This window comes from Polypterus senegalus, chromosome 3, assembly GCF_016835505.1.
Source record: "Polypterus senegalus isolate Bchr_013 chromosome 3, ASM1683550v1, whole genome shotgun sequence".
NCBI classification, from domain to species: domain Eukaryota; kingdom Metazoa; phylum Chordata; class Cladistia; order Polypteriformes; family Polypteridae; genus Polypterus; species Polypterus senegalus.
The window spans coordinates 67462821-67482647 of record NC_053156.1 but is presented as its reverse complement, the minus strand read 5'-3'; the positions used below and the strand labels follow the sequence as shown (position 1 = coordinate 67482647).

At 40.8% G+C, this 19827-nt stretch overlaps 1 protein-coding gene across 1 annotated transcript in view; it reads right to left on the bottom strand.

Annotated features, from left to right (window-relative positions):
• pex7 (peroxisomal biogenesis factor 7) overlaps nt 1–19305 on the bottom strand; it is a 206850-nt gene extending 187545 nt beyond the window's left edge. Inside the window, exon 1 of the mRNA XM_039747436.1 lies at nt 19063–19305. Coding sequence (XP_039603370.1) covers nt 19063–19180 — 118 coding nt within the window. The 5' untranslated portion in view covers nt 19181–19305. The remainder of the gene's footprint in view (nt 1–19062) is intronic.
• Nucleotides 19306–19827: the final 522 nt, after the last annotated feature.

Sequence of the window (19827 nt, the reverse complement as noted above, 5' to 3'; positions counted from 1 at the left end):
ATAAGCACGGACATCGGTTTCCTTTAAAAGCTCAATATGGTGGCTGACAGTGGCATCATACCACCGAAATAAGTACCAAATTTCAGCCTTCTACCTACACGGGAAGATGGAAAATTAGTGACGTTGGAAAGTTCAATATGGCGGCTGACAGTGGAGTCATACCATCGAAATAAGTAAGTACATCGGTTTCGGTTAGCGCAGGGAAGCCGCCTACCAAATTTTGTGAAGATGGGGCCATGAATAAGAAAGTTCAATATGGCGGACGTTGTTGATCATTATGACCGTTACGCGTAGAATTTCGAAATGAAACCTGCTTAACTTTTGTAAGTAAGCTGTAAGGAATAAGCCTGCCAAATTTCAGCCTTCTACCTACATGGGAAGTTGGAGAATTAGTGATGTTTGGAAAATTCAATATGGCGGCCGACAGTGGCGTCATACCACCGAAATAAGTACGTACATTGGTTTTGGTTAGCGCAGGGAAGCCACCTACCAAATTTCATGAAGATGGGGTCAGCCTTCTACCTACACTGGAAGTTTGAAATTGGCGACGTTGGAAAGTTCAATATGGAGGCCGACAGTGGCGTCATACCATCAAAATAAGTAAGTACATCGGTTTCGGTTAGAGCAGGGAAGCCGCCTACCAATTTTCGTGAAGATGGGGCCATAAATAAGAAAGTTCAACATGGCGGACATTGTCGACCGTTATCGACCGTTATGATCGTACGTGTAGAATTTCGAAATGAAACCTGCTTAACTTTTGTAAGTAAGCTGTAAGGAATAAGCCTGCCAAATTTCAGCTTTCTACCTACACGGGAAGTTGGAGAATTAGTGATGAGTCAGTCAGTCAGTCAGTCAGTCAGTCAGTCAGTGAGGGCTTTGCCTTTTATTATTATAGATAAACTTTTTTATACTGGAGTATGTTTGTTGACTTAGGCATAGCATACAGAATAGCAACAAAACTGGGCATTAATTCAATGACAACATAAATGTTTAATATACATCAAGTGTAAAAGATCATTTAGAGCGAATACACATCTGTAAAAACTTGTGTAGCATAGAAATTAAAACCTTCTATATATCCAGTATAATCCATTTAACAAATGGTAGACTGGATTTTACAGATGACACAGTTGTCAATTCTGGATATCTGGTAGAGAAAACACATGAGGTTTAAGATAAACTTTCACAGATAATGAAAGACTTGTCATACTGGATCTTCCAGTCATTTGTGTCAGTGTTGTATTATGCACAATACATTTCAGTTAGCATATTTGTTGTCTAACTTGATTTTACACAAACCTTCAAAAGTTTTTATTAACAAAGAGAACTACAGAATCATATAGAATCTTCACAGGTCCCACAGGTCACATACAAACTAATATAGTGTACATAAGGGGCAATTCAGAATTACCAGTAAGCCTAATCAAATGCACTGAGTGTTTAGCTCTGCACTTAATGTTTCTTAACATGTATGCTTGCAGGAGCAATATATTTGCGCTAATCCAAGACTGCGGGCCGAGGGGAGGGGGAAGTATGATGTCAGGAGTGGGAAGCTGGGCAGGGCCCTCCTCACTGTCCTTTTTTACTAATACGCGGGCACAGCCATGTGTCCCTGCACTACATTTACTAGTATTGACAATGTTGTCGATAGATAGATAGATAGATAGATAGATAGATAGATAGATAGATAGATAGATAGATAGATAGATAGATAGATAGATAGATAGATACTTTATTGATCCCAACAGAAACTCAAATACCAGTAGTCAAGAATTAATTATACCAAGTTAAATACAAACATTTAAGTACACTTACTACACAACAATTACAAATAATGCAATCACAGTACACTAAATGGTACATATAATAATGCTACAGAAGTGTAGTGAGAATAGTGCAAATAATACTACAGTACTACCAAAGTGACAGTTGGCACATAATATCAAAGTCAAAGTGACAGATACTAAAGTGACTTAATGACAAAGTAAAGTAAAATAAAGTGACTTGGCTTATCCTGATAGGGTAATAAGAACAAAAAAAAAAAAGTGTTATACAATGACCAAGTAGTGAGATAGCAGATGTAAGTAGTGCATGGTTAATACATCTAATATAGCTTATAAGCAGAGAAGGAGTGTCAGATTCAGAGCTTAGCCATCCCCTACCCCTGTTGTAAAGAGTTAAAGAGTCTAATGGCTCTGAAGACAAAAGATCTCTTGTATCTGTCCATACTGAAGTCCTGTGATAGCAGCCTTCCACTAAACAAACTCCTCTGCTTAACTACTGTGGTGCATAGAAGGTGCTGTTCGTTGCCCATAATAGATAGCAGCTTGTCTCGTGCTTGTCCTACTCTCTGCCATTGTCACCATATGGTCTATTTCAACCACAGATCCTGCTCACCTGATCAGCTTGTTAATACAATCAGCATCCCTCTTCTTCATGCTAAAGCAGCACACCACACCACAGTATAGATAGATAGATAGATAGATAGATACACGAGAGTACTGGCAAATAAAATATCTTGCCATCTGGGACAGTTTTAAATCTATCTGTTTATCTGGGAGAGTTTTAAATAAAAAATATCTATAATAAATTTCATCTTTTTTAGCCATGGTTAACGGAACAGCTTAGACCAGGGGATTCCACAGTTTAAGCCAAGGACCCCACAAATATGAAGCCAGTGCTGTAAAGTAGATTACGATATTGGATCTCAGTTACTGCTTATAGTAGTCGCACTGTATGATTTTGTATAATAGTAGACCTGTTAATCAAAGCAAATGCTTAATTACAGCACACTGTTAACACATATGCAATTAAACATTGTGTATTAACTCCAGGCATGAGGTTTTCTACCTTTTTTTCTTGGTGTAACACCTCTAGGAACTGAAATACTTTGAAGTATCCACATTTTTCTTTCTGTCTCAAATTGTTAAGTACTGAACTTTTACTAGGCACAACTAAAAGTGAGATTTCTTAATTCCCACCACTCCCCCTAATTTTGCATTTGGGGATATTATGAAGATGCACATCAAATGCTTTTTAATTAATGATTTTTTCAATCTAAGAACAGTAGCATGGTTCGATAAGGAATAAAATAGAAAAGCCTAAAGTTTCTGTTTTTTAATTATACGGCTACATATCAAAAAATTTGTATGTGAGCACCGGTAGGCTTTGCACCCTAAGAACCAAGTTACCCAAACTATTCAATAACATTTCAGTAATAATTTACCGCTCTGATGCCGATCTTTCTGATCATAAAATAGGTCACTACAATAGCAATTGAAGAGAAGAATTCATAAGTAATTGCAGAATGATGGTATTTGAGGGTTCCTCTTTCTCTTGAACGATTTGGCTCAAAAATTAATCAGCACATCAGCATCTCCTAACAGGCTTATGTTTCGAGTTTGGTATTTTTCCGCCCAGCCGCTTTAGCTCTAGACTGCCCTCAAGAAACTGTTACAAACACACACACATAGACAAACACACACCCATCATTGAGATATCCATGTTTCTGGAATCAGGGGACCTTAAAACGTCAAAATCTGTTGAAAACCAGAGACCAAAATTTTTGACAAATCTAAAGCTTTTTCTCCTTCTCTATAGTAGATAGATTATGGTGGGGGAGGGCGCAAAATAAAAATCTGAAAAAAATAACTTTTAATTAAATATAGCTCTAGGCCAAAAAAAGAGGAAAATAACTAAAAGTCAATTGTGAAGTTTGTCATTATATTTAATACAGTTTTTTATTGTCAATGAAGGTTCTTGTTCATTAAGTACAATTTTACTTCTGACTTCAGCCTATTACTGGATTTATTTTTAAAGGAAGGATGAGGGCTACCAAACACAGGCATCTCTGGAAACTATCTGAAACAGTTGCTTTCTGTGGAGGATAAATATTAATATTAATAATGTGCTACATATTAAATTATGGATAACTTTATTTTATTTTTAATGATTGTTAAAATTCAACTCTGTTCTTAAATTTGTATGATTAGTATATTTATATTATTAGCAGGAGCACAGTGAGAGAGAGCAGTAGAACTAAAGCATAGCTGAGCATGGAGACTTGGGGGGGTCTTCTTGGGGTCAGCTTCTTCATTCTCCTCCTACATTGTGAAAAGCACAAGTATGCATACATTAACTGCCAGTTAACATATAGGTTACCTACCGGCCCACTTCAAGTTCTGGTTACCTGTATATTTAGTAAAAAACTAGGCAATTTAAAGACAATCTTTAAAATGTATATTGTTTTTGTTTAATAGTGTCAACCTCCTCAGGGCCATGAGAACCGCAGCCTTGCAAAGCAAGGGGTGTCAACAAGATTAAGGAAAAATAATGTGTTACACCATTGAAAGTGAATCATGTGTTAACGTCAACTTTGACAGCCCTAGTAAATTCCTGTTTCTTCTTTATTTATTCAAAGAAACTACTTTTTATTGAAAATTCCATTTTGTGTTTATTTATTTTTATTATTTGTTAGCTTATTTAATTGTTGCTTTTTGTTAATGTTATTAAAAATAATTAGATACAAGTGTTTCCTTGCTGTATTTAATGTTTATAATGAGAAATAGTAATAATCATCTGTGGAAAACAGAACATCTGTCTGAAAGTCCGGACATATTTTTCAGCCACAATTACAGGACATTAGATATTTTAGTTCTAATGCCTCCATCTGTATTTTCAAATCAGTATTAGATACTTATATGTTTAAATACATAAAATCAAGTATTTATTGAGAACAGCACTCAATTTGGATGCCAATTTTAAATTGTCTTTAAATATATTAGAGCCTAACATTCAGTATCATTTTTTAACCCTGCCAGTTATTAGGATATTCTGACTAAAACTTTTGCAACCAACACCATGGTTGACTGAAAACAAAATACAATGTTTTTGTAAGGCCGCACTAATACTAGGACCTAAACCAAAATGAAACCTGTGATGAAATTGAGAGGAAAAACCAAAGAACTTCCAGGATGTGAAATATTTCCATGCAAATGAATGTTTCAAATACTTCTTCTTGTTATTTCTCGTCTTACGATACAATATAGGAAAAGATGCCTGCTGTTATCCATGCTATAGGAAGTTACACAACATATTAGACACAATAGAAACAATCATTTTGACACCTTATCTTCTTTTGAGAAAAATAATTGTGTACTATATATTTAAAAATAATAAGAATGAAATATTTCTAATACAATAAAAAAAAAAGCAAAAAAAAGCTCTCCTCCTTGAACCGTCACCTTATCGTGGTGGAGGGGTTTGCATGTCCCAATGATCCTAGGAGCTATGTTGTCCGGGGCTTTATGCCCCTGGTAGGGCCACCCAAGGCAAACTGGTCCTAGGTGAGGGATGAGACAAAGAGCGGTCCAATAAACCTCTAATGAAGAATAAAAACCTTGGACGACGCTTTCCCTTGCCGGACGCTGGTCACCGGGCCCCTCTGGAGCCAGGCCTGGAGGTGGGGCTCGATGGCGAGCGCCTGGTGGCAGGGCCTAAACCCATGGGGCTCGGCCGGGCACATCCCGAAGAGGTAACGTGGGTCCTCCTCCCCATGGGCTCACCACCTATGGGAGGGGCCAAGGAGGTTGGGTGCAGTGTGAGTTGGGTGGTGGCAAGGCGGGACCTTGGCGGTCTGATCCTCGGCTACAGAAACTGGCTCTTGGGGCGTGGAATGTCACCTCTCTGAAGGGAAGGAGCCTGAGCTAGTGCGCAAGGTCGAGAGGTTCTGGCTAGATATAGTGGGACTCACCTCGAAGCACAGCTTGGACTCTGGAACCAATCTCCTTGAGAAGGGCTGAACTCTCTACCACTCTGGAGTTGCCCCGGTGAGGCGCCGAGCAGGTGTGGGCATACTTATTGCCCCGACTTGGAGCCTGTGCATTGGGGTTTACCCCGTGGACGAGAGGGTGGCCTCCCTCCCCTTCGGGTGGGGGGAAGGGTCCTGACTGTTGTTTGTGCGTATGCGCCGAACAGCAGTTTGGAGTATCCACCCTTTTGGAGTCTCTGGAGGGTTGCTAGAGGGCATACCTTCTGGGATTCCCTCGTTTTGCTGGGAGACTTCAATGCTCACGTGGGCAATGACAGTGAGACCTGGAAGGGCGTGATTGGGAGGAATGGCCCCGATCTGAACCCAGCGGTGTTTTGTTATTGGACTTCTGTGCTCGTCATGGATTGTCCATAACGATAAGGGTGTTCATATGTGCACTTGGCACCAGGACACCCTAGGCCTCAGGTCGATGATCGACTTTGTGGTCGTGTCATTGGACTTGCGGCCATATGTCTTGGACACTCGGGTGAAGAGAGGGGCGGAGCTGTCAACTGATCACCACCTGGTGGTGAGTTGGCTTCGATGGTGGGGGAAGATGCCGGTCAGACCTGGTAGGCCCAAGCGTGTTGTGAGGGTCTGCTGGGAACGGCTGGCAGAGTCCCCTGTCAGAAGTAGCTTCAACTCCCACATCCGGCAGAACTTCAACCACGCCCCGAGGGAGGTGGGGACATTGAGTCGAATGGGCCATGTTCCGTGCCTCTATTGTTGAGGCGGCTGACCGGAGCTGTGGCCGCAAGGTGGTCGGTGCCTGTCGTGGCGGCAATCCCGAACCCGTTGGTGGACACCGCGTGAGGGATGCCGTCAAGCTGAAGAAGGAGTCCTATAGGACTTTTTGTCCTGTGGGTCTCTGGAGGCAGCTGATAGGTACCGCAGGCCAAGCGAACGCTGCGGTTGTTGCTGAGGCAAAACTCGGGCATGGGAGGAGTTTGGAGAGGCCATGGAGAACGACTTTGGACGGCTTCGAGGAGATTCTGGTCCACCGTCCGGCGCCTCAGGAGGGGAAGCAGTGCAGTGTCAACACCGTATATGGTGGGGATGGTGCGCTGCTGACCTCGACTTCGGGACGTTGTGGGTCGGTGGGAGGAGTACTTCAAGACCTCCTCAATCCCACTAACATGCCTTCCAATGAGGAAGCAGAGCCTGGGGACTCTGAGGTGGGCTCTCCCATCTCTGGGACTGAAGTCACCGAGGTGGTCAAAAAACTCCTTGGTGGCAGGGCCCCGGGGTGGATGAGATCGCCGGAGTTCCTTAAGGCTCTGGATGTTGTAGGACTGTCTTGGTTGACACGCCTCTGCAACATCGCATGGACATCGGGACAGTGCCTCTGGATTGGCAGACCGGGGTGGTGGTCCCCTCTTTAAAAGGGGACCGGAGGGTGTGTTCCAACTATAGAGGGATCACACTCCTCAGCCTCCCTGGAAAAGTCTATTCGGGGTTCTGGAGAGGAGGGTCCGTCGGATAGTGAACCTCGGATTCAGGAGGAACAGTGTGGTTTTAGTCCTGGTCGGAACAGTGGACCAGCTCTTCACCCTTAGCAGAGTCCTGGAGGGTGCATGGGAGTTTGCCCGACCGGTCTACATGTGTTTTGTGGACTTGGAAAAGGCATTCACCGTGTCCCTCGGGAATCCTGTGGGGGTGCTCGGGAGTATGGGGTACGGACCCCTGATAAGAGCTGTTCGGTCTCTGTACAACGGTGTCAGAGCTTGGTCCGCATTGCGGCAGTAAGTCGAGCCCGTTTCCAGTGAGAGTTGGACTCGCCAGGGCTGCCCTTTGTCACCGATTCTGTTCATAACTTTTATGGACAGAATTTCTAAGCGCAGCCAGGGTGTTGAAGGGGTCCGGTTTGGTGGACTCAGGATTGGGTCACTGGCTTTTGCAGATGATGTTGTCCTGTTTGCTTCATCAGGCCGTGATCTTCAGCTCTCTCTGGATCGGTTCGCAGCTGAGTGTGAAGCGGCTGGGATGAGAATCAGCACCTCCAAAACCGAGAGCATGGTCCTCAGCCGGAAAAGGGAGGAGTGCCCTCTCAGGGATGGGGGAGAGATCCTGCCCCAAGTGGAGGAGTTCAAGTATCTCGGGGTCTTGTTCACGAGTGAGGGAAGAATGGAGCGTGAGATCGACAGGCGGATCGGTGCGGCATCTGCAGTGATGCAGGCTCTGCATCGGTCTGTCGTGGTGAAAAAGGAGCTGAGCCGTAAGGCAAAGCTCTCAATTTACCAGTCGATCTACGCTCCTACCCTCACCTATGGTCATGAGCTATGGGTAGTGACCGAAAGAACGAGATCGCGAATACAAGCGGCTGAAATGAGTTTCCTCCGCAGGGTGTCTGGGCTTTCCCTTAAAGATAGGGTGAGAAGCTCAGTCATCCGGGAGGGGCTCAGAGTAGAGCCGCTGCTCCTCCGCATCGAGAGGAGTCAGATGAGGTGGCTCGGGCATCTGATCAGGATGCCTCCTGGACGCCTCCCTGGTGAGGTGTTCGGCACGTCCAACGGGAGGAGGCCCGGGGAAGACCCAGGACACACTGGAGGGACTATGTCTCCCGGCTGGCCTGGGAACGCCTTTGGGATTCTCCCGGAAGAGCTGGAAGAAGTGGCCGGGGAGAGGGAAGTCTGGGCCTCTCTGCTTAAGCTGCTGCCCCCGCGACCCGACCTCGGATAAGCAGAAGAGGATGGATGGATGGATGGATAAAAAGCTTGTAGTTTTCTCATTCCTCAGCATAAAACATACCTCACTATGTGTGCTCTTTATATAATATAGAAAATTTTGTTCAAATTTGTCAAGGTTTACCAAAGAAGAACTCTATGCAAGGATGTTTTCCTAGTGCTGGACAGAAGTCGGGCTGTAGGATTTCCAGGTCGCAGGTACACTTGACAATGCTTTCATTGTCAGTGAAAATTGTCCACTGTCTACCCCAATACTGAGCATGGAACCTTGAAGCAAGTGACTCCTGGAACACCAATATAGGTCCAGTGCACAGGTGAGGTATAGACGTTTTAGCTAATATTTGTACAGTATCTCTGTTCTCCAGGTTAATCTTCAAGTGTACAGAAATGGATATCTGGCCTTATATTGGAAGGGTGGGATTAGGGCTGTGCGATAAGACCAAAATCTAATATCTCGATATTTCATTTCATATCCCGATATCACGATATAGTACATTTTCTTTGTATTCAGTGAATAGTTTATATAATCACCACTCCTTTTTTTTCATTTAAATTAAAAAATCAAAAATGAGAAGTACTCAACTTGTAATTATTTCTGTTCTTTTATTTAGAACATTTGAGCAAATGTTTGACTTAGAATGTTAACATAAAATGTTAATGTATCAAATATAAAACACTTTTCAAAAACAAATTACTAAAGGCCCAATATAAAATACTGCTATATAAAATGCCTGACATAAACAAAATGTGAACTGTAGCAGCAATAACTCTCACAACATATATTAAATATAAAAAGGATCAAAGCACTAACAACTAAACTATATAAGGCCAATAAACCCTTTAAACAAAATAAATAACATTTAACATTAACTGTCAAAACCAAATGTAAACATTGTACTTCAAACTGTAGCAGCAATAAGGCTTACGACAAAAATATATTAAATATATAATATTAAATATAATATTTTTTAGGCTACATTCTAGTAAAATGTTAATTTGCACATCGTAGTGTGGCAAATCTCTGTTAATGAGTTACAGCTGATCGCCCGTCGCGTGGGACTGGACGGCGCTAAGCGTGTTGATGCCGCCCAGCCCCAAGCACGGGGCCATCCGCGGTAACTCGTTAACGGAGATTTGCCGTGTTATTGCAGTTGTGGCGTAAACGTAATTTTAACAAGATTAACGCTGACAGCAAACGCTGCAGGGAAAATTATGCCTTAAGCAAATTGTTTTGGTAGCAATTAATCTTCCAAGCTTTTAACATGCTTGTTTAAATAGTACCTTTACAACTGTAATATCCTACGTGGCCTGCCTCTCAGTTGTAAACTCTCTGCATGCTCGCTCACGTGCTTTTTGCGGAGGTGGTAGAAGAGGTTTGTTGTGTTGGAGTCTGTGGTAGCGATCGGTTTGCAGCATAATTTGCACAGTACCATTTTCTGGTCCGTGTCAGACTCTTCAAATCCAAACCATCTCCATACTACAGAGGTAGCCCCTCGTTTAGGAACAAGGTCCTTCTGTGTGGAGCTATCTGGTGTTGCCTCATCTTCATCAGCCATGCTAGTGTGTCTGCATCCACGTGGTGGCCATCAAAACAATGAAAAAAATATTGCCGTAAACAGTTTATTTTGCGACACCACGAAACAAACGATAGCGTAATGTGCAGCGATAGACGTTTTCATATTGTCATCCGATATATATCGTTATATCGAACAGCCCTAGGTGGGATTCACCTGAAGTTGCTTAAGGAAGTTGATTTTAAAGTAGGAGTCAAAAAATGTGATTAATACACATAATTGCATGTTTTGGAACACGTCATCCACCAACTCAAAAGCTACTGCATGTTGTGTGTTACTTGTGTATCTATTATTTGATGCATGTTCTTTGCACTGAGCTATAAGAGGAGGGTTGGGATTCTTCTAGTTAAGCAAAATAAATCTACGTGCTAGAAGTGTGGTACAGGCTATTTTAATCAATTTGACCTTATCCACTTTAAACCCATCTGGGAGTACGCCAAATATAGATGTTAATAGGTTAGAAGTGATTGTGACACCAAGGCTGTCTGATAAATATTTAAATATTTCTTTTCCAAAATTGTATTAATTGTTGCATTCGCAAAATGTGAATGTTGCCAGCTAGTTCCAGGTTCACCCGGCCACAAGTTGCATCTCACCCTGAATACATTTTGGACAATTTTAAACAAGATAAATGTAATTGATGAAAGCTTTTAATTTCAATTATTGAGTGCTTGGCACATATAGAGCTAGGGTGAATCCTATATATGGCTGACTTCCATTTCTTTTCTGAGATGTTAATTGAAAGGTCCTTTACCCACCACACCTTAGGTACACTGAAGGGAAGATTATTTGACATGTTTTTATATATTGTTAAAATGTTGTACAAGTCTTTAAGACTGATCAGGGATGCCTCTGGAAAATTAACGGGTGGACGGCTGGAAAATTGGGTATGCTTCTTTTAACAAAATTTCTGATTTGAAAATCTGAAAAATTGTGTTGCTGGGAAGATAAATATGAAGTGAATCGTTCATAAGATGCAAATACATTATCGATAAACAGCTCTCTTAGTGTCCTAATTCCGAACATTTTCCAAAGATTAAATACTGAGTAAGTAGGTTTGAGAAGTCTGAAAAAGGTGATTATCATGTAGTGGATCAACAAATAAAAGCTTCTCTGACTTGAAGTGCATTCTGCATTGGTTTCAGATTCTAAGTGATTGGTAGGTAACTGGATTATTGGTATATTGACAAAAGTTAGTATTGCTAAACTCAGCTACACAATCTTAAGAGCAGCAGAGTAACACGCTAAAAGTAATGTGCATTAAGTAGTCTGATTACTTTTTAAAGTAATGAGTAACATAGCACAATACTTACTGCAGTAAAAAATATGCTTGCCCATGCCCACTTCGTGTCTTTGCTACTCGTATTGTGAAGGGGGTGGCTAAACGCATGCTAAGCAGATGCGGTCGGATCAGCTACTGGCTTGCTGCTACTGCTGCCGAGCTGCGTGTTCTGTTTGTCGCTCTGCACGACGATCATTTAAAAGCCTGTACTGCAGCTGTCCTTTTCTCTCACTGCGTTGTCTCACGGGACGTTAAAGCGTCTTCGAGAAAATCACATATCGTCTCCTTCCAAGATTTTTTTTTATAATAGAGAGACAAGAAACTTCTCACAGGTACATTGTTTATTTTCCGATTCAAAGTGACTGATTATGCCCTTTAACTCGTTCTTGTGCAGTTTATCAATGTTTTGCCAAAGGAGAACTATAAAAGGTCACTTGCGCATGCAAACGTGGATTATAAAGAAACCAGATTTCTGCCTTAACTGGGTTATTCACTTTAACCCAATTATGTGTGTGCAACTGTAATGCAATGTAGGCCCAGAGCCTTAGAAATGACTTTGTAATCCTTTTCTAATTCAAAAACAAACTTCAAACTCAACCCTTCTGGTATGTCCTTTGTTTGAGGCATAGTGTTCTTCTAGAAACATTTTGGTGACTGCTTTTCTGTCATAGTAAGGGTCAATGTATGATGAGACTGAAAACAAGGCTGGCTACAATCAGGTCTGGGTGTCTTCAGTCAACTGATTCTAATCCTTCTATATAAAAGCGGTCGGGTGTCCTTCCATCCCGTGAGTGCTACGCAGGCGCGGAGTTTCACACACACCCCATCCATTTTGCAATGCACGATGGGATTTGTAGTTTCGTTTTTCCAGGTAAAAGATGATTTTCTACTCCAGACTGTGAGATTTCTTCTTCTTCTTTCTTACTATATAAAAGCGGTCAGGATTGTCCTTCCATCCCGTGAGTGGAAAGCGTAGCGGTATTCTGCTTATCACAGACTTACTACTTGCAGCTTGCGATGCGGCGACATGATGTGGGCAGAGTTCTGGTGCTCCCATCGTTCCCTTGCTTTTGTGCGCGATGTGCTGGAAAAATAGACAAAATTATGTCTCTGGAATTAATTAATGTTGATGGAGTACAAATGCCTCACCGCGTAGTAAATATCAGGGGGGTTCAAAAGGGCAACCTCAATATACAAAAAAAGTTTACATTTCATCACAAAAATAACAGAAACTACGAGTTTTAAAGTAATACCGCTCAAATGCAATTTAACCAAATTAATGAGTTTGTACAGTATAAAATATCAAATTGATCTACATATTGAATTGCCTTAAGAAGTGGTCAACTTAAAAGTCGGTCGCCTTAAAAGGCGGGTCAGCCTAGTTATCAATTAACTTTGGTCAGCTGTTTGAAAGAGTAACTCAGAGGGCAATAAAAGTGTTAGATAAGTTCATTATTTACATATATTAAGCAGCAATTTAAAAATGACTGGCTCCCTTAATTTAACATTACAATTTGTCTAAAGATCTGAAGCCATTTATTGTGACAAACAGACAAACCATACAAAAATAGCAGCTATTAGGAAGGGTGCAAATACTTTTTCACAGCACTATATAAATATGACTTGGTTCTACAACAATTAGAAAGACATTAGTTTAAACTACAGCTCCATAGAAATACTTCAATTATCCATAATGAAGCATAATATCAAATTTCCCCCATTCCTTCAGGGCTTGAATTTTAGCACATACAGTAATCGCAGCAATTGCAAAGAAGCTACTTTCGTTCCATAATGTAATTAAATCAGAAATTAAAATAATGTGATTTTAGCATTCATCTTTAACACACAGAAATAAACAATGTAGTCTATGATGATCATATCATTCTTTAATAAAACCTACTTTGAAATCCCCCAACAACATATATAATTCCCTCAAGCCTAAAAAAATGTACTAACTTCAAGACGAATAAATAAAGATTGGGGCATATCCTTCCTAATTACAAAATGACTTCCTGCTAGCAGATGTGTATTGCAAACCTACACTGATTCATAAATAAAAGGCAATCACATTACTATGAGGCCCATGAACTTACCCTAACCAATATGCCACTGTGATAAAGTTACAAAAATATTCATTAATCCATCAACTTCCTAACCTAATTATCTATCTAGTTCAGAAACACAGGAAGCTGGCACCTATCCTGCAGCATTATACAAAAGACAAGGACAAACCCTGGATGGGCTACCAATCCACTGGAGGGCATTTATACACATGCTGCTACCAAACTTGTGTACATGGAAAATGGGAAGAAAACAACACAAAGAAAGAGGGAGATCACACAAATTCTACAGAGACTTTATCAATGGTCTGGAGCTGTGCAGCCACATTGCTAACCATTGTGCCACCATACTACCAACACACATTGTAAGAGTATTAAACTTTTGATTTTTACTATCTGCGGTGGGCTGGCGCCCTGCCTGGGGTTTATTTCCTGTCTTGTGCCCTGTGTTGGCTGGGATTGGCTCCAGCAGACCCCTGTGACCCTGTAGTTAGGATATAGCGGGTTGGATAATGGATGGCTGGATGGATTTTTACTATAGCCATATCTGCAACATATACAGGTGCCGGTCATAAAATTAGAATATCATGACAAAGTTGATTTATTTCAGTAATTCCATTCAAAAAGTGAAACTTGTATATTAGATTCATTCATCACACACAGACTAATGTATTTCAAATGTTTATTTCTTTTAATTTTGATGATTATAAGTGACAACTAATGAAAGACCCAAACTCATTATCTCCGAAAATTAGAATATTGTGAAAAGGTTCGATATTGAAGACACCTGGTGCCACACTCTAATCAGCTAATTAAATTAAAACACCTGCAAAAGCCTTTAAATGGTCTCTCAGTCTAGTTCTGTAGGCTACACAATCATAGGGAAGACTGCTGACTTGACAGTTGTCCAAAAGACGACCATTGACACCTTGCACAAGGAGGGCAAGGCACAAAAGGTCAGTGCTAAAGAGGCTGGATGTTCACAGAGCTCTGTGTCCAAGCACATTAATAGAGAGGCGAAGGGAAGGACAAGATGTGGTAGAAAAAAGTGTACAAGAAAAGGGATAACCACACCCTGGAGAGGATTGTGAAACAAAACCCATTCAAAACTGTGGGGGAGATTCACAAAGAGTGGACTGCAGCTGGAGTCAGTGCTTCAGGAACCACCATGCACAGACGTATGTCAGACATGGGTTTCAGCTGTCGCATTCCTTGTGTCAAGCCACTCTTGAACAAGAGACAGTGTCAGAAGCGTCTCGCCTGGGCGAAAGACAAAACTGCTGCTGAGTGGTCCAAAGTTATGTTCTCTGATGGAAGTAAATTTTGCATTTCCTTTGGAAATCAAGGTCCTGGAGTCTGGAGGAAGAGAGGAGAGGCACAGAATCCACGTTGCTTGAGCCAGTGTAAAGATTCCACAGTCAGTGATGGTTTGGGATGCCATGTCATCTGCTGGTGTTGGTCCATTGTGTTTTCTGAGGTCCAAGGTCAACGCAGCCGTCTACCAGGAAGTTTTAGAGCACTTCATGCTTCCTGCTGCTGACGAACTTTATGGAGATGCAGATTTCATTTTCCAACAGGACCTGGAACCTGCATGAAGTGCCAAAGCTACCAGTACCTGGTTTAAGGACCATGGTATCCCTGTTCTTGATTGGCCAGCAAACTCACCTGACCTTAACCCCATAGAAAATCTATGGGGTATTGTGAAGAGGAAGATGCAATACGCCAGACCCAACAATTCAGAAGAGCTGAAGGCCGCTATCAGAGCAACATGGGCTCTCATAACACCTGAGCAGTGCCACAGACTGATCAACTCCATGCCACACCGCATTGCTGCAGTAATCCAGGCCAAAGGAGCCTAAATATTGAGTGCTGTACATGCTCATACTTTTCATGTTCATACCTTTCAGTTGGCCAATATTTCTAAAAATCCTTTTTTTGCATTGGTCTTAATTGATATTCTAATTTTCCGAGATTCTCAACTTGGGTCTTTCATTAGTTGTCAGTTATAATCATCAAAAATAAAAGAAATAAACATTTGAAATACATCAGTCTGTGTGTAATGAATGAATCTAATATACAAGTTTCACTTTTTGAATGGAATTACTGAAATAAATCAACTTTGTCATGATATTCTAATTTTATGACCGGCACCTGTACCTATAAACTCGACAATCAATTTCAACATCATGCCATTGATTAACTGTGAGTACTAACCCACTGCACATTATAAATGGGCAGCCACAGCAAGACTACCTGAATACAAGTTAGGCATTTTACTATTATCACCCAACTGACTAATATATAAAAATATAATGCATAAATCCTTATATCCAACCCTCCATCTTTCACACCCACTTCATCCTAAGTAGGATCGCATGGAAGCTGGAGCCTATCCCAGCAAGAATAATGCACGAGACAGGAACAAGTCAAGCAAAGTGCACCAGTCCATCAAAACCCTCATATCGAGTTAGAAAACAATAATGCAGAGAACAATGTCTTGGGTAGAGCTTCCAGGTAGCAAAAGGTATCTTCAATTAAAACAGTGGAGAGGCAAACAAAAGCAGGGCCTTCATAACAATTCTGGACACACACCACCCTCCAGTTATTCTAAAGTTCACCACCTGCAGATGTGTTATACTTTAATGCTCAAATAAATAAATATTACTGTAACAGAATGAAAGCCACCAGGCAGGTAAAAGTGCTGGACACAATTCCAGCTCATTATAGTAAGGTAGAGCCAGCAACATACACTACTCTAACAAGATGATCATTTGGTCTACAATGGTAGGACATTAATTTGATGCAATTCGAATGGTTGGTCCTATAACTCATTTTGGTGTTAGGCCACATGTGTGGAATCAGAAAAAGTCACAAGTACAAAGACACAGTACTTTAAAATCACTGTTTAAAAACTCTCCCCTTTAAATATGCATGTTTTTAATTGTAAAGTGTACTCGAGTTTGAAAAGAGAATGTAGAAATGATTGAAAGTGTAATATATAAAAAAAAAAAAGTTATCCTTAAAAATTAAAAAGAAAGACCTGTTGTTTTTCTGCTGTAATATTTTAACAGCCACACAATCAAATGACCAATTCTAGGATTATAACCTTGGGTGTAGTAGGCAGTGAGGGCTGTGTGTATCAACAATCCTTTAAACCATGTTGTCTAGCGATCTCATGATAAGGTTATCTCTATGAAACTGGTCTAAGAAGAGGGGCCAGGCAAAGATTAATCCTCATGATAGTCTCAGATTTATTAAAAGGCACTTCACTCACAAAAAGGATCCCTGGGCCAGGCATGGCAGTGGAGTTCATCAGGAAGCACCTGCTGGCTGGGTGTACCATGTGACACAGTCAGGTTCAGTCTGAAAAAGCTGCATGGAAATTCCATGTGCTCTCCAACCACACAGAGTGGAAGATGAGAGTTAGGTGCAATGCCAGTTGGGAGTCTGGATCCAAAAAACAGACAGAGCTCATATAGGAGGTTGAAAAAAATATTAGCTAGATACAGTATATAGTAATAATAATAATAATAATACACTTAATATAGCTCCTTTGTCATAACTGCCTTTGGAATAGGGCTGAGCAACAATATACAGGATAACTATTTAATATTTTAAACTTGTTGACAATAAAAATCATGTGGTAGTTCATTTTTTTTAATAAAGTTTTTTTCTTTAGTCTAGAGGGATGCATGGGACTTTTTTGAAACTTAGTTGTGCTTGTGTTACAAAGCGTTCACCCTGCTAAAACATTAAAGTCCAGTCTGCAGCACCAAAATTGTGTCTCGCTCTGTGAAGTATTAAAGGCATTGCCAGCAGGCATATTAAAGCCCACCCACTGGTCCAAGGGTTGGAAAACTACTAATGGTAGTATCTGATATTCCAGTGCTGGTGACCTATTCTTAACACAACAATGCTATAGTTGGCTGGTGTAAATTACCACAATGAGGGGCATTCATTGTTTTAACTGCTTGCTTGTTTTTGTCTTATGTGTGTATTTTTAAAGAATTTAAATTTGCAGATGGGTGATTTTTATCAAAGATTGATTTGGATGGCATCAGTACCAACTGACGGGCCTTCAGGTGTAACTCTGGGTTTGTGTACAAATCAGTATTAAGAGTGCCATTTACAAAAGCCAAAGAAGGAGGTGAGGTGGGCAATGATTTTCCAATTGGGAGATCAAACAAAATATTAGTCCTGTATTTCAAACCATATGTGTGGTGAGACACGGGGTAACATTAACTTACCTATAGTGGTATTGTGACTATAACTTTTAAGCAACTTGTGTGTGTATTTCAAACTCTCTAAGGCTGAATCAGAAGATAAGGATAGTTACAGCTCTCCTGGTGAGCTCAGTTCAGTTCTGGTACAAAACTTTTCAGTTATCTTTTTCTACATTCTTCATACTTTACAATAACATGCTTATTTTCACAACTGTATGGAACAGTATTCAGACAGAAAGAAGGACGTTTCCATACATGCACTTCAATTTGCCATCCTTCAAGATGAATTTAAACTTTAATTTTAGGACTTTAGGCACCATGACACAAATTGTGCAATCTTTTTTTAATCCCCTTTGCAAATCCTCACTCCAGGGAGTTATTCAACCAGACTGCAAACTTGTGCTGTTGATGAAAATGTTGCTTGTTGGATTCTTGGGACTTTATCACACCATACCCCCCTCTTAGAATATCAGACATTATCCTTACAATTTTTGCCTGAAATCAAGAGCGGCCTGTATCTATACCTGTGGACAGTATTTCAGAAGTGTTTCTCCTGAACTCTAGGGCAGTAGGGAACTTTATAGAAATCAAGCAAAGGTATTTCAATAAGCTTTTTTAGAGTGTGCATTACTCACGCTTGTTTCCAAGGATATGCAAGCCTGCTGTGCGCATTACTATTTGGTGCCCCATGCAGCTGAGAACAGCTCTTCAAACAGACGAAAATGACCAAAAGCCTAGTAACAGATACGACTGCAATCAATTCGCAGTTGCGACTTAGATCATCTCAATTGTTAACAGTATGAGCAGAAACAAGCTGTTTCATGTTCATGATTTGAAAAATGTCATTGAGAAATTGTGTGGGCATTGCTCTTAATAAGCCTTTTCAAAAAGTTTGCTAATTAAACCACTTATTTTAGAGTTAGTGCCAGGTACACCTAGATTTTACTGTATTAGTCAATATTAACAATTCGGCCCACCACCGTGCTAGTCCATCGCCAGGGAGTTAAAGTCCAGCCCGCAAACTCGAGTTTCCACAAGGTCCTGACGTATGCGATACCTTAACTTTTATTTAAATGTGTTTGCATGCTTTTATGTGTCTGTACTTAAACTCATTCCTCAAAAGTGAATAATTTAATGCTGTTCCGTGTACGCATATGCTTAAACACTTCAGTGCTTGTTTGTGTTCACCTGGACCGTGTTTTCTGTACCAGTGTACAACCGAATACTGCGATCTGTAGGTTGTGCACAAATGAATACTGTTTATTGCACCATTGTATTCTTAAACATCGCTTGTCTGCCAACATTTACATACTCGTTTCTGGGTTTTAATTTTAAGCAGAAACACTTACGAATTCCTTACTGGTATCAGTGACAACTGACTTTTAACACCTGCACCACCAGTGCAATTAGAAATGACAACTGTCACTCACCTGCTATTCCGTAGTACTGCGAGGAGGCACACGCCAACCTCGACGGAAAATAAGGTGATATCTCCACGGCATAACCATGACGCCCAGCTGTAGTGAACGTTTTAACACAGCGGTCCATTGAACACAACAAAACACGTTCGTTTACATTACCAATCAAAATCAACACTATTTAACCACCGCTATACTTCGATCCTGTGCATAAGGCCTCACTATGGAGCGCGCAACTGGAGGACTGCTACTCAGTAATGTATCAAAATAAAAGCCACGTCCAGATTAATGGTCACAAAAGTGCGGCAGGAAACGGATATGTTGGTAAAGAATCAGATAGAGTCTAAAGTCAAGTTTATCCAAGATGTGTTCTCCATAACATTACTTTCAAAGTCTTTCTTTCTTTTATATATTAAACTGGCACTGTTATGGGCAGTCTAGCAAGAGACGGTAAATTGAATAGAAAAGACCAAGAGGGCCTTTTGTGAATGACGTAAGGTACGTGCTGCGCCACTCTAGCATTACTCCACTGGAAAGTTTTCAAGGTGTTTCGAGAGCTTTGGACGAGTTTCGCATATAAATGGATTTTGTAGTTTATATATGCTTGAATACTCATTTTATATAAATCAACTCTTCTTTACGCAGAAATATATAAGAAGTGTATGAAAATCGTAGCCAGAGAGCAAAATCTTATAGTATGTAACGTACCGAGCTAAAGTAGTCAGCGAATGGCTTGGTTCTTACCGTGCGCAGCAAGACTGTATGTATTTCAGGCAG